We start from the raw sequence: 13,157 nt of genomic DNA on the forward strand, positions 1-13,157 counted from the left end.
TGCCCTCCACAAGGTCTTTCTGCTTCTTTAAACTTAGTTGTATGTTGATGATATGCAACACAAACTTAGCTTATATGTTAAGAGCTTCTTTTAATGCACTGCTCTGTGTGCCTCTGCTGTGTGAAGAAATCAAGGGAGCAGGGATGTGGGACAGAGCCTTCTTTGCAGTGGCACCCAAACTGTGGAATCCCCTCCCTGGGTTGTCTCTCTCTGTGTGTGGAGGATTTTAAATCAAAAGGCAGGTAATAAATGCTCTGTAAATGCAGAATAAAAATGCCAATATAGACCCAATAGCAGTCACTGAAAAATTTGACTTTGGTAGGAGAGAGGAAATAATTTTCAGTAAGTAATCCTGAGTCTGCTCCAGCATATGTAAAACAATCACTTTTGGATATAAAAAAAATAGGCTTGCGTTTTATTTTATACCTGCAGGTTCATATCGCCGACATGTATCATTCTTTGCTTTGCCTGCTTAATAGGCATTTATCCATGATTGTTGGATAGTGGGTTTTTTTTCCAGAGACAACCACTACTGTTGTTTCTGTAAGCATTTTATTCTCTCTCTCTCTCTTTTTCCAAGGTCAAATACAATCAGGATTTGTAGTGCAGCCCCCACCTCCAACTTCTGAATGAATTTGAAGTGGTTATTTTTGTTCAGTTTCCAGAATTGTTGTGCTTTGTGTATTTGGCCATAAGACGGACAAATCTGTTAAGTATAAGAGGGTTACGTTTGTAGTAATCAAAGAAGATCGTGGATGTCGAGTGGATTAAGCAGCAGGAGGTTTCAGATGAGCCAGGAAATCACAAAGCATACTGGAAAAGGAATTTGCCAAGCATTTTAGATTCGTTCAGGGCATTACATAGCAACAGTTTCCATAACCATCAGCATTTTCAAAGCGGCAATGTCATTATCCTGCCACAATAACATTCTGAAATCAGAGAGAACATTAACAATGTGGAGAGAATAATAAGCAACCTCTCCTCCCTGGAAGAAAAATACTCTCTTCTCCATCACAAAGCACTTTTTGGGCTGCAGCCTTGATATCAAAGCTTCCCACTTGTTAAAACACAATGCAATTCACTTTAGCATGTCTTTCACACACACACACTCCGCACATGGGGCAACCCTGAATATGAGTAATGTTACCGTAAGAGCGCAGTGTTACAATAGGAGCTGTGCTCCCCTCTCACAGCCTGTTCACAACAGCCTCACCTGCCAGCTTCATTCTGCACAGACCCACAAGTACATGCTAAATATGTGTGCGCAATTATGGATGATACTGCTCAAGCTAACTTCCCAAGGCCATAAATACAGCACCACTGTAAAACTCTGCTGATTAATTAAAAAAACCCTGGGGAAACTGGAGCCCGAAATACAGAAGCCCTTGCTCTGTTGACTAGGCAAGGGCAGAAGGCCAGGTATTTACACTAGACCCTGTCAATTCAGAGGCTGAAGTCTGGTTGCCAGTGACTGGTGCCAATGATGCACATGCCTATTCCCCCTTTGCACCTAAAGAAGGCTTTGAGGTCTGAGTTATAGTAGGAGTTGTGTAGCTCACTAAGATGTAGGACCCATTCTCTGGTCAAGGGAAGCCCAAAGCCCTTGCCTATCTGACCAGACCAATCTCCAAGATTTTGCAGAACCAGACTCTGGAGCTAGTTTGCTGTTTCAGATGCCCTAGCTTTTTGCTGTTGTCAAGTGGGATGGGAATTCCCTTTTATAGCTCCTGGGGTGGGAAGATTCCTACCTCAAGGCTACTTGTTCAAGCAAAGGAAATTGTAATAGCATCATCCAGCTTTTTTTCTTTTTAAAGACTAGTATAGAGTAGAACATCATTTTAAAAGCTGGCTATTGGACTGAAGTTATAATAAGCATTTTAATGCCCATAGTTTCCTGCTAAATGCTCAGGTAGTCAAGCTTAAATTCACCACAGATGCTAAATAACATAGTAGAGACTCTCCAGCAATCTGGATAGTTATTGTTAAGGAACCTGCGTGAGCCACAATCATCCGTGCAGAATGAAATTGGAATAGCTATGTCATTCTCATGCTCCCCAGTTAGAATGTTAGCTGCCTAATGCTAAGCTGCTACAGTTGAAATATATTCTCATTTACTCTGAATGATACTTGCTATTTCAATAGGCTTCAGTTTGAGCAGAGCAATTTTCCCGTTCCCGGCTTTTAGATAAATCATAAAAGAGATTTATAATGTTTCGCTGTCTACCACGGAGAATGTAATCCTACCATGGAGGGTTATTCCCAACAGGGGAAATTGCCACCCCTGTGTGCCTCAAACATGCTTAAAGATAGTAGAAGCCGCAGTAGTAAGGTTCATTTGCACATCCATTTTCAGGGAATTAACTCTATTGGCATTAACTTGGGTGTGGCAGGATAGCAGCTGGCTCCTTAGCTTGGACCCTAACTTCTTCCATTCAGAATTCCATTCACAAAACAAGGCCTTATTGCCTTCACTCTGCAGTCACTTGGGCTGCCCAAAGGTTGGGGGCACCCTTAGGAACAGTATGGCATACAGTGTAAAAAGCTGTGGATGGAGAGGGAGCATCTTTTAAGATTTGCCTCCTGGCTTCTAAAACTTTCCTGTACTCAAGGCTAAGTAAAGAGAAGCCCCCAAACCTACTTTTGAAAGTGGAAGCTGTTGTTCTCAGGATACTGAAATTGCCAGGACAGAATGCTCAATGCAATGGATAGAATTCAGCATCATGTTCTTCCAGTCCCATCTGTGCAAGCATTCCAGTTTACCAGATGGCATGATACCCGTCTCCTCTCCCTCATGCGCCATTCTGGGGGTTTTCCCAACCCCCAGAGCCATTTCTGGGGGGTGCAAGGGGAGGAGACAGAGGGAGTCCTATTGCACAAATGGAAGTCCTTGCATGGGTCTTTTGCTAATGGGACTGGTTACATGAATCCTACCCTACGTTTGTGTGGAACTTGTGCAGAAACTCAGAATACACATTTTAGGATGGGTGGCATGCCATGCTTATTTTACTGACTGTTAATTGTTTCTCTCTCTTTCTAGCACACCCAGTTATAATTATGCTCCAAACCCAGACAAGCACTGGATAATGAGGTATACTGGCCCCATGAAACCTATTCACATGGAATTCACCAATATGCTGCAGCAGAAGCGCCTTCAGACGCTCATGTCTGTGGATGACTCTATGGAGGCGGTAAGATTTCTTGCAGGCTTCCTCAACCTTGGCCCTCCAGATGTTTTGAGGCTACAATTCCCCTCATCCCTGACCACTTGTCCTGCTAGCTAGGAATCATGGGAGTTGTAAGCCAAAAACATCAGAAGGGCCAAGGTCGAGGAAGCTTGATTAATTGTCCCATTCCCCAAGTCCTGCATACGCGCCCTACTTTTCTGTCCTATCCAAAACATGAGTTTAAGTGTTGCCAATATAAGCACAGATGCACTTCATCATAGGGCCTCAACTTCCCCATTTGGTTTATAAGGTTTGAATTGCTCTGGGCAGAATGGTAGCACCAAGTCTCCTTCCCAACTTATAATAATAATAATAATAATAATAATAATAATAATAATAATAATAATAATAATAATAATAATTTTATTACGGCCGTAGGCCCATACAGATAAAAACAAGACATAAATAACAGCTTGTGCACGTGGGAAAAAACAGCCGCTAAAACACTACTATAACAATAAAATACTATGAGATGGAATGGCATACTACGCCTTAATTAGCTTGTGGTGCTCCTTGGCAACGCTTTTGGGTAAGGACAGCGACCAGGAACCTAGCCACTTTCAGGGTCGTATGGGTATCCTTATCCTGCAAGATTTGGGCAAGGTGGAATTTTGGTGGAGTACCCGCTAGTTTCTGTATAATTGATCCCAACAAATTTGCCCGTGGCACATTGAATAAGGGGCAAGTGAACATAATGTGCTGAAGTGACTCCGGCGTCTCCTTCCCAACTTCTCTTCTTGGGTGTTAAGAGGGAGCCCATTTGGTAGGTAGTTTTGTCTCCCTTGAAAGTTCAGGAGTGGAAACTCAGGAGAGGGCCTACTCTGACATTGCCTTAGCTGTGGAATTCCCTCCCCACAGAGGTGTGTCTGGCATTTTCATTGTATAGCTTTCATCATGTGTTGAAGATGCATCTCTTTTAGCCTCTTTTTACACCTTAGGACTCACCCTATTCTTCTGACTGTAAATTGCACTAAGTTATTTTAACATTATTTATCTAGGTGTTTTTTTAATGGGTTTATATGCTGTTTTTTGTCACCGGTTTAGAAGAAATTAAAATCACAAGTAGAGTGGGTCCCAATGTATCTCAGATTTCAAAGGTGCATCTTCAGCTGTGCAGTGAAGGTGCCGGGTGCACCTTTGTGTGGAAGGAATTCCATAATTTGGGGGCTGCCTCCAAGAATACCATCTCCTGGGTCATGTCCCCCACCAAGCCACTGAGGGTAGCAGAACTACCAAGAGGGCCCCCACTGCTGATTGTGACACCCAAGAGGGTCTGCAGGGAAAGAGGTGGTCTTGTGGTTCAGGGCAGGTAAGAAACCCATTTTATAATAATGATAGTGCTATAAAATATTCCAAATAGCAAAACATCCTAAGTTGCCTGCTGTAGTTGCAAACAGTGCATAAAGGGAAAATTGTACCAAAAGCCTTGCTTTCTGTCTTCAATAGTTCTCTGTTAAGTAATATGTACTTAACATACCACCGTTTTTCCTGGTCAGTGTGATGTGCCAGAAATGTGCAGACAATGCTTAGGCTTGATGCCCGTGTCACCCATAAGCTTCTTGAGTAGGAAATGAATGTAAAATAAATGGACTCAAATCCCCCTTTGTGTGGATGATGGTCCAACGATGACAACTGAGCCCATCAATATCCATAGTCTGCAAGAATATATGCAAACTTGGCACACTTTTTATGGGGCAAACTTTTGTAAATAGCTTATGTGCAGTCAGCGGCGTAGTGTGGGTTGTCAGCACCCGGGGCAAGGCAAGTAATTTGCGCCCCCTAACCCGGGACAAGGCAAGTAATTTGCGCCCCCTAACCCGGGGCAAGGCAAGTAATTTGCGCCCCCTAACCTGCCGCCGCTGCCAGCTTCTTCTTGCTGCTGCCTGGTCTGGTCTGGTGTGGTTCTCTCCCGCACTCAGCACTGCGCTGGGCGGCCGCTGCACTGTCCCTCCCCCAGATAGTCCCTCGCTCTCTCCCCGCACCGCACGCCTGGCACCCACCCCCTCCACAGTGGGCGGCGACCCAGCGGCTCGGATCGGATTCACACAGCCAGCACTGCAGTGAGAGAGAGTGAGTGAGCCAGGTAGGGGCAGAGAGCTGCGAGTGTGAGCATGCCCCCCCAGATGTTGCGCCCGGTGCGGCCGGCCCCCCCTGCACCCCCCACGCTACACCACTGTGTGCAGTTAAAAAGAGCATGGGTTGGATGTCTAGGGAGGACTCTGCCTGCTGCAGATTTGGAGGAGGAGCCGAAGCTTTGTGTGAGAAAGGTCCCAGATTTATTCCCTGTCATTGCCACGGAGAAGACCCCTGTTTGGAAACACTAGAAGGTTCCTGTACTCAGCACTATTTTCAGGAGATAGTATTGTAGATAGTACTGAGCTCGGTTGACCAATGGTCTGGCTTGTCATAACAAAGCCTGCTATGATCCACCATCAGGTTGCTTCATAGGTCCAGTTATCTTCTATAACACACCTCTTATTGGCATCTTGTTTGAACTTAAGCCTGTGATATTAGAACAAAGTAAAATGAACTGTTCCATCAGGGCCAGGTCAAGACATTTTGGCACCTCAGGCAGACCCCAAAATAGCACCCTTCACCACACCAGGGAATAAGGAGTGAGGGAAGATCTACATAAGGAACAAAGGAGGGAATAAAAACCAACATTGGGATCTGCTGCCCCCGTGGATCCTGCCGCCTGAGGTGATCGTCTCACTTTGCCTCAAGGGTGGGCCGGCTAGTTGTGCTTCTGTGCTCAGGCAATATTCATCCTGACTGGCACCTTCTGTGAAAATTGATGGGCTTATTTTCAAGCCTGCAAAGCTGCCAGTCTAACATGGAGGCAAAACAATTTATTGCTGCTTTTCTCCCAGCATTCCTGCATTTTGTTTGTGATTTAAGTATAATGCAGGCACCCTGAGAAGACAAGGTTAAGATTATAGGTAGGCCCTGCATCAGCCTGTTTGTGATTATGGTGATTACTATTACTGCTGATTGGTGGTTTGCTCTGGGAAGATATAATCTCTCTCAAGTGCTACTACATACGCTTGGAGAGGCTTACCATCAGTGTTGCAGCTTGCTCAAATTGATGGCTTGCTTTATTTTTAACTTCAAGTCAGCAAGCTGGGATTGAAATTGTAATTATAAAGAGGCTCAATGAATTTTAAAATGCATTCAGCTAGTCAAGCCTAACCTTATGCTTTGTCACAAGTGCATTCCAAAAATAGTTGTGGCTTGACCTGCTTTTCTAAAACAAACAAGGAGGTATCTGGGTCATCATAATACGTCTCGGTTTCCCCTCTCTATTTCCCATAGACAGACTGTGCTTGAAGGAAAGCAACTTTGGAGGAAGATGTGTTAACACAGGGTACACAAAACTCCATAAAATTTGGGACCGTAGATGGGGTGGCTTTAACCCTTTACTTCCACTGCAGTACTTCTGCTGTGGTTATTGCCTTAACTGCTCATGGTTTGCTGAGAGCAAAACAAATCATGATGCCTAGTTTTGATATAAAGCTAAGCCCAGGTATTGTGATTTGTTTTCTCCCAATGCAAGCCAGGTGGAGTGGGGAGGAACCAAGCAGCTGCTTATGCCCAGTAAACAATGGTTTATGACTTAATGTAACTTGCAAATATGGCCAAACTATATGTCATGATTTGTGACTCCTTGCAGTTCCATAATTTGATTTCATGTTGCCTTTTTAAAAAACAAATTCAGTCACTGTCTCAATAGGACCCCAATAGTTTCATGTTTGTTTTTATTTATTGTTATCCCCCCCTTCTCTTCAGCTGAAAGGGAGCAGCTTGCACAAAAAGCCAATATATACATTCACCAAGCTTTTCACTGCCCTTGTGTGTAATACCATACTGTTTTGTTCAATCCAAAATGTTATGCTTCTGTTTCATTTCAGATTTACAATGCATTGGTTGAAACAGGTGAACTGGATAACACATATGTAATATATACGGCAGACCACGGCTATCATATAGGGCAATTTGGGCTGGTGAAAGGAAAATCCATGCCCTATGAATTTGACATCAGAGTCCCCTTCTATATCCGCGGTCCAAATGTGGAGGCTGGATCCTTGTAAGTTCATGGGGCTTTGTGGCATTGGAGTAATTCAGAGAATCCTGCTCTGGTTGGTTCTGTATGGCCTTTTGTAAGATGCTCTGGAGTTGGCTTAGTTTCAGCAGTAAATCTCATCAGTCTTTTTTCTCCTCACCACCCTCTGCACATCTGTTTACAGATAATTTTAAATGCAAACTCTTAAATGTCTTTTTTTAATGATAAGGAAAAAAGCAAAAAATAAAAAGAGGGAAGAGACAGGGATCATCTTTCTCCAAAACATTTATGGAGCAAAGTATGTTTCTCTATGGTTTTGCTCATCTCTTTCGGGGAAAGGGCTTGATTTCTCATAACCAGCTGTGTTCCTCTCTCCATCAAACTCTTTATTTTAGTGCAGGATGAAGAGCAAATTTGCAGTGTCAATTTTTATTCCTGCATACAATTATGTGCTGTTAAGGTGTAATATCTAACATTGCCCAAGCAGTCTTCAATCATGCAGTGAGGCCTTCCCTTCCTCTGCAGCCCCCCCCCCCCCCGCTCCAAATTCAGAGCAGCTTTTGGGTGGAGGAGACAGGAGAGAGGAAAGGAAGGGGAAGTCCTGTTGTAGGAGTGGAAGTCTGTTCCGCTCATGGATGCGTATTGTTATGTACTGAAATTCTCACCCTGGGCCAGCAGGGGGATACTGTAGATAGTTCAGGTCCACATATGGAAATAAGGGATCGAAAGTGACATTCAGTGATTGGATAGTTACAGAAAATGGTTACTGTTGCGTTCTAGTGGAGCTCTATATAAGCAGACTGGCTGAACCCTTCAGTTCAGTTCTGTTCTGGCCTGTGAATAAACAAGAGCTGTTTGAAGAATTGCTGTGTGTCTGATATGTTCACCCACAACTTAACACGTATCACCCAAAGTATTTCAGTGGAATTATCTGTATCAAGGCTAAAGGTGCAGCCAAAACACCCTCTATCCCAGATCCATTCCCATTGTCTTCCTAGCACTAGGCAGCTCACATACATGCTACCTCTTGCACTGAGAAAGGGGGAATTTAGACTCGTGTGAAATTCTGTATGATCTTCTGAAGAAATGCAAAGTCATTTCCTTTTGTTTAAGTTTGACGGTGCAGTCTGTGAGGCTTCCAAATAATAACATTGCGTAATGTTCACAGCCTAAGTGCATAGCTGTCATTAGAGGTTAATTAAATAATACAATGGAACCACTGTTAAGAAAATGAATGCAATATTTTCTATATGTTCCTCTTCCCTTGCAAAAAAAGAAAAGGAAAAAGAAATGATGACTCATCTCCTTGGTTTACCCTTTGTCAGTGACAGACAAGAGTACAGAGTGTGACGGTTAATTAAAATTGTAACTTTGATCAGCTAAGAAATTATGTAAATATACCTTCTAAGTAATTATTTTAATAGCAAATATTTGCACCAAAGCAATTATTTTGGACACAGTGCCACAATATGCGTTCTTTAATGTATACCACTATGTATATATTAGCATAATTAGTTCTTGTACTTTTCCACCCATAATACTTTCCTCCTTTTAATATAGAAAAAGTAATGCAAGCCAACAACAATATTGTGAACATAGCAAAGCAGCAACAATCCCATTTTAAAATAATAAAAAAGAATATTCACTGGGTTTTGAATTTAAATGAATTTCAACCATCGAAGCAGAAAAAGGGAAGAATTCTTTCATTCTGAAAAAAACTCCACTGGTATTTCCAGTGCTGCAGGACAGCTAAAAGAGAACCCTACAAAACAAACATGGGCAACCTGAAGAATCAGGTGATGTTATAAACTCTGTGCTATAAGGAGATTATCAGAAGTGGTCTGCAATGACGTATTTCAACAATTATATGATTAATGCAGTGAGAGCTGAGATATTCCTACCTATATCAGGAACAGACTTTGCTCTTTCAAATTTCAACAACACCCTCTGCAAGGCAAAAATTCGGCACCCTGCACCTCTCGCCTTGCATTTTGCTCAATTCACTGTGCCATAGTTGCGACACCCTGCAGCGCCCCCTGGGCTTGGCACCCAGTGTGGCAGAACCAGTTGCACTGCCATAAATCAGCCGCTGCCTGTAGGCTTCCCAGGACAATTTTGTCATCTTTTGCAAAGCACACAGTAGGTTTGAAGGATGTGCATAGATATCCAAGCAGCTCTTGTCTCCCACAACTCATCCTTCCCTGTGGTTTCACACCCTTCCCTGTCTACAATGAGCTATGCATAGGAACATAGGAAAGTGCCTTATATCAAGTCAGATCATTGGTTCACCTGTCTCTGTATGGTTGACACCAAGTGGCAGTGGCTGTCTAGGGTTTTGGGCAAAAGTCTTTCCCAGCCCTACCTAGAGACATTGGGGACAGATAACTGGGTCCTTTTGTACACAAAGCAAGCGCTCTTCCACTGAGCTACAGCCCCTCCTGGCTAGAGTTGCACCCACTTTTTGTAGTCACTCAGTTTCTTGTAACTCTTGCATTTCTGCTTAGTGCACAAGCACCAGGCAAAAACGCAGGGAGTTGCTATCTTGGCATGCCTGTAGCCAGTGTTTTTTTTTCTAAAAAATATATATTTAGGGGTACTCTCATTTTCCTACCCATATTGAAATACTGCCCCTCAATGAGGCCAAACTTAGATTCACAAAATGTTTAGGGGTATGTGTCCCCGCAGAAAAAAAACACTGCCCCTAGCCCTGAAAGCAACCTGTTCTTCATAGCTTCTTTTTAGATCCTGAAACACCCCATCATTTTAAATCGCCAGCCAATTATGTTGTGCGGGAGCCTCCTCGTTCAGGGCCTTCTGAGTGCCAAAACCAATTTCTAAAGACTCAGTAAGTCAGAGCTTATCCCCATAGAGAAACTGGTTCACGCACACTCCAAAAGGTGATGTATGAACTGTAAAATTGGTACAAACATGGCATTTCTGTTTCCATAAGGAGGGAAACGCCCACTTCAGTATCAGCTTTGCTAATGTGAGCTGCACCTTCTATTTTTCATATAAACTAATCATTGGCTGTCCCCGCTTATCAACCCTGATTTAATAGCAGTTGCTGTAGTGAGGTCTCATTACCATAGGTTCATTACTTTTACCCTGATGCGCTACACTGCATTAACTAGTAATTAAAATTAAGCTGCACTTGTCAAGCAGATGAACAAATGTATTATCTTCAGTTCTTGTCATTGTTTGTTTGCTTTCAAATCCAGTAATTCACAAGCGGTCTCATTCATTGCAGCAAATTAGAATGCTGCTGCCTTGCTGTGCTGTGTTTCTGAGCTGGAAATCTGCGCAGAAGCAGAAAGCTATCCATATGGCTCCGTCTTTGAACTGTAATTTCTCCTTGTAAATTATGGCAAGTGTGTTCTTGTCCTTGAAGATCCTTATAATTTTTTGATGTTGTTGTTTTAGTTTCTTTATTTGTTCGTCTGCTTGTATTGTTTTTGTAAGTACCTTAATTGGAGCTAGTATCAGTTATTGATTTAAGGACTGGGCTATGAATCAGGCACTGGTTTTGAACTTTGATTCTGCCGTGAACTCAGCTACGTGGCCTGAAACAAGGAACCCATGTTCTTTCAACCCCAAGCCCTCTGCCTCCCCCAATTTGCAGTATGGATATGATAATACTGAGGATGGATTTGAGGAATACAGGACAATGGATGTAAAGTGTAGCACTCTCAGATGAAAAAAATAAATGCCAAAATGTATTATTTTTGGCTAAAAATGCAAACAAACAAACAACCCCCAGAACAAACAAGGGCCAGAAGAGGACAATTTATACTGCCTTGAGCTCCTTAGAAGAAAGGCAGTGCATAAATCTAATAATAAAAAATGTAGAAATAAATAGTATTCCTAAATAATTTCCCAGAGTGGTAAAGGCATGGATCCTGAGGAAAGCCACCCTCTTTGTGAGTATTAGATTCACTCATTGGTCAGCAGTTTGAATCCCGCGACGGGGTGAGCTCCCGTTGCTCAGTCTCTTCTCCTGCCCACCTAGCAATTCGAAAGCAAGTCAAGTGCAAGTAGATAAATAGGTACCGCTCCAGCAGGAAGGTAAACGGTGTTTCCATGTGCTGCTCTGGTTCACCAGAAGTGGCTTAGTCATGCTGGCCACATGACCTGGAAGCTGTCCGCAGACAAACGCCGGCTCCCTCGGCCTATAGAGCGAGATGAGCGCGCAACCCCAGAGTCTTCCGCAACTGGACCTAATGGTCAGGGGTACCTTTACCTTTTACCATTGCTTAGAAGGTATTGTTAAGGAGAGTTTATAAGTGCATGTGCAGAATGCCCTGACTAAGTAAGCATACCACTGTAATATCCACTTAAATCCCCACCCTTAATGACAAGGAGATAAAGTGTGGATCTCACAGGTTTGGAGAAACTGGTGAGGAAGCTATGGCCTTATCTGAGTGTTAAGGAATGCTCAAACTTAGTGATTTGTTAAGAACTGAATAAGCACAACCACCAATCCCACCTTGCAGATGTTTGGTGCTAGAAGGGAAATTTTCCAGGGTGTGGCTCTTCTATTCATTTGCACCCTAGGGGGATTTCCTTTTAAAATTTATGCAAATATAATTTCCTGGATACTGAGTATTAAGCATTATTGCAAAATGAGCTTCCTTTACTATTAGTTCTGTTTTTGTTTTTTTCACCTTTGCTTGCCTGGTGCCTGTTACCATCCCCCTGCTGCCATCTACCCTTCAGCTGTCTTCTAAATTGATCCCCAGCGGGTAGTGGGCTGGGCCATGCAAACCTTTGACCCTCCAGATGTTGCTGGACTGCAACTCCCATGATCCTTCACCATTGGTCATGCTGGTTGTAGCTGAGGGGAGCTGGCCTCCCAGCCACATCTGGACAGCCAAAGATTCCCTGTTCCAAGTGATGGTACCATAGCTCAGTGGTGAGATACAGGTTTTGTTTGCATGCATAACTCTTGGGTTCAGTCTTTGGCATCTCCAGTTGAAAGGATCAGGTGGCAGATGATGGGAATGGCCTCTCTCTCTGCCTCTGCCTGAGACCCTGGAGAGCCACAAGCAGTGGGAACAGACAATATTGCACTAGCGTAGTAGGACCAATAGTCTAGTGTAGTACAGTATCTGCTGTTGCTTACACAATCCCACTTCAGTGAGTGCCAATATTATCTTTTACACTGGGTTATCCAGTGCTAGTCCTACTCAGAGGAGACCCATAGAAATTAATAAAGCCAAGTTATTAATGTCCATTAACTTAGAACAACCCACTGTTTCCTAGATTCCCTCTTCAGTAAAATCTGAACTACAAGACAAAGATTGATTCTCAAAATGGTGGAGAAGTTTGGGTCACAAGCTTTTTCACTTCCTTCTTTTTCATAGAATTGTAGAGTTGGAAGGGACCCCAAGGGTCATCCAGTCTAACCCCCTGCAGTTCAGGGATCACAGCTAAGGAATCATTGACCGATGGCCATCCAAGCTCTGCTTAAAAATCTCCAGTGAGGGAGAGTCCACCACTTTCCGAGGTAGTCTCCCCTGACCTTTCTTTAGCTTGTAAATGGCTTCTCATATTCAGCTTCAACGTGTAACTGTGCTTGATTTCCAACTATTTGAGGTTAAGCCATGGGTGCTTTTCAGGTATTCTGTGTCTTCTGTGGTGTTACGTTGGGGTTACCGTTGCAGATGTTTGATAAAGGTTTTGTGGATATGTTTCTTTTCAGGAATCCGCACATTGTATTGAACATCGATCTTGCTCCTACAATTCTAGACATTGCTGGCCTGGACATTCCACCTGACATGGATGGGAAATCCATTCTAAAGCTGCTGGATTCTGAAAGACCGGTCAATAGGTAAGGATGGGAAATGCATTAAACAGAGCCCAACATTTCCTGCAGA

The 13,157-nt window shown here is 43.2% G+C and overlaps 1 protein-coding gene across 4 annotated transcripts in view; it reads left to right on the plus strand.

Annotated features, from left to right (window-relative positions):
• Positions 1 to 13,157, plus strand: part of SULF2 (sulfatase 2) — a gene marked incomplete at its 3' end in the record, with an annotated part of 286,332 nt that overhangs the window by 236,771 nt on the left and 36,404 nt on the right. For all 4 annotated transcript variants that reach the window (XM_081196120.1, XM_081196122.1, XM_081196119.1 and 1 more), the window contains 3 exons: positions 3,038 to 3,188; positions 7,133 to 7,308; positions 12,983 to 13,111. In XM_081196120.1, the coding sequence (XP_081052246.1) occupies positions 3,038 to 3,188; positions 7,133 to 7,308; positions 12,983 to 13,111 (456 nt within the window). The remainder of the gene's footprint in view (positions 1 to 3,037; positions 3,189 to 7,132; positions 7,309 to 12,982; positions 13,112 to 13,157) is intronic.

This window comes from Podarcis bocagei, assembly GCF_964188305.1.
Source record: "Podarcis bocagei genome assembly, chromosome: 5".
In the NCBI taxonomy this organism is placed as follows: Eukaryota; Metazoa; Chordata; class Lepidosauria; order Squamata; family Lacertidae; genus Podarcis; species Podarcis bocagei.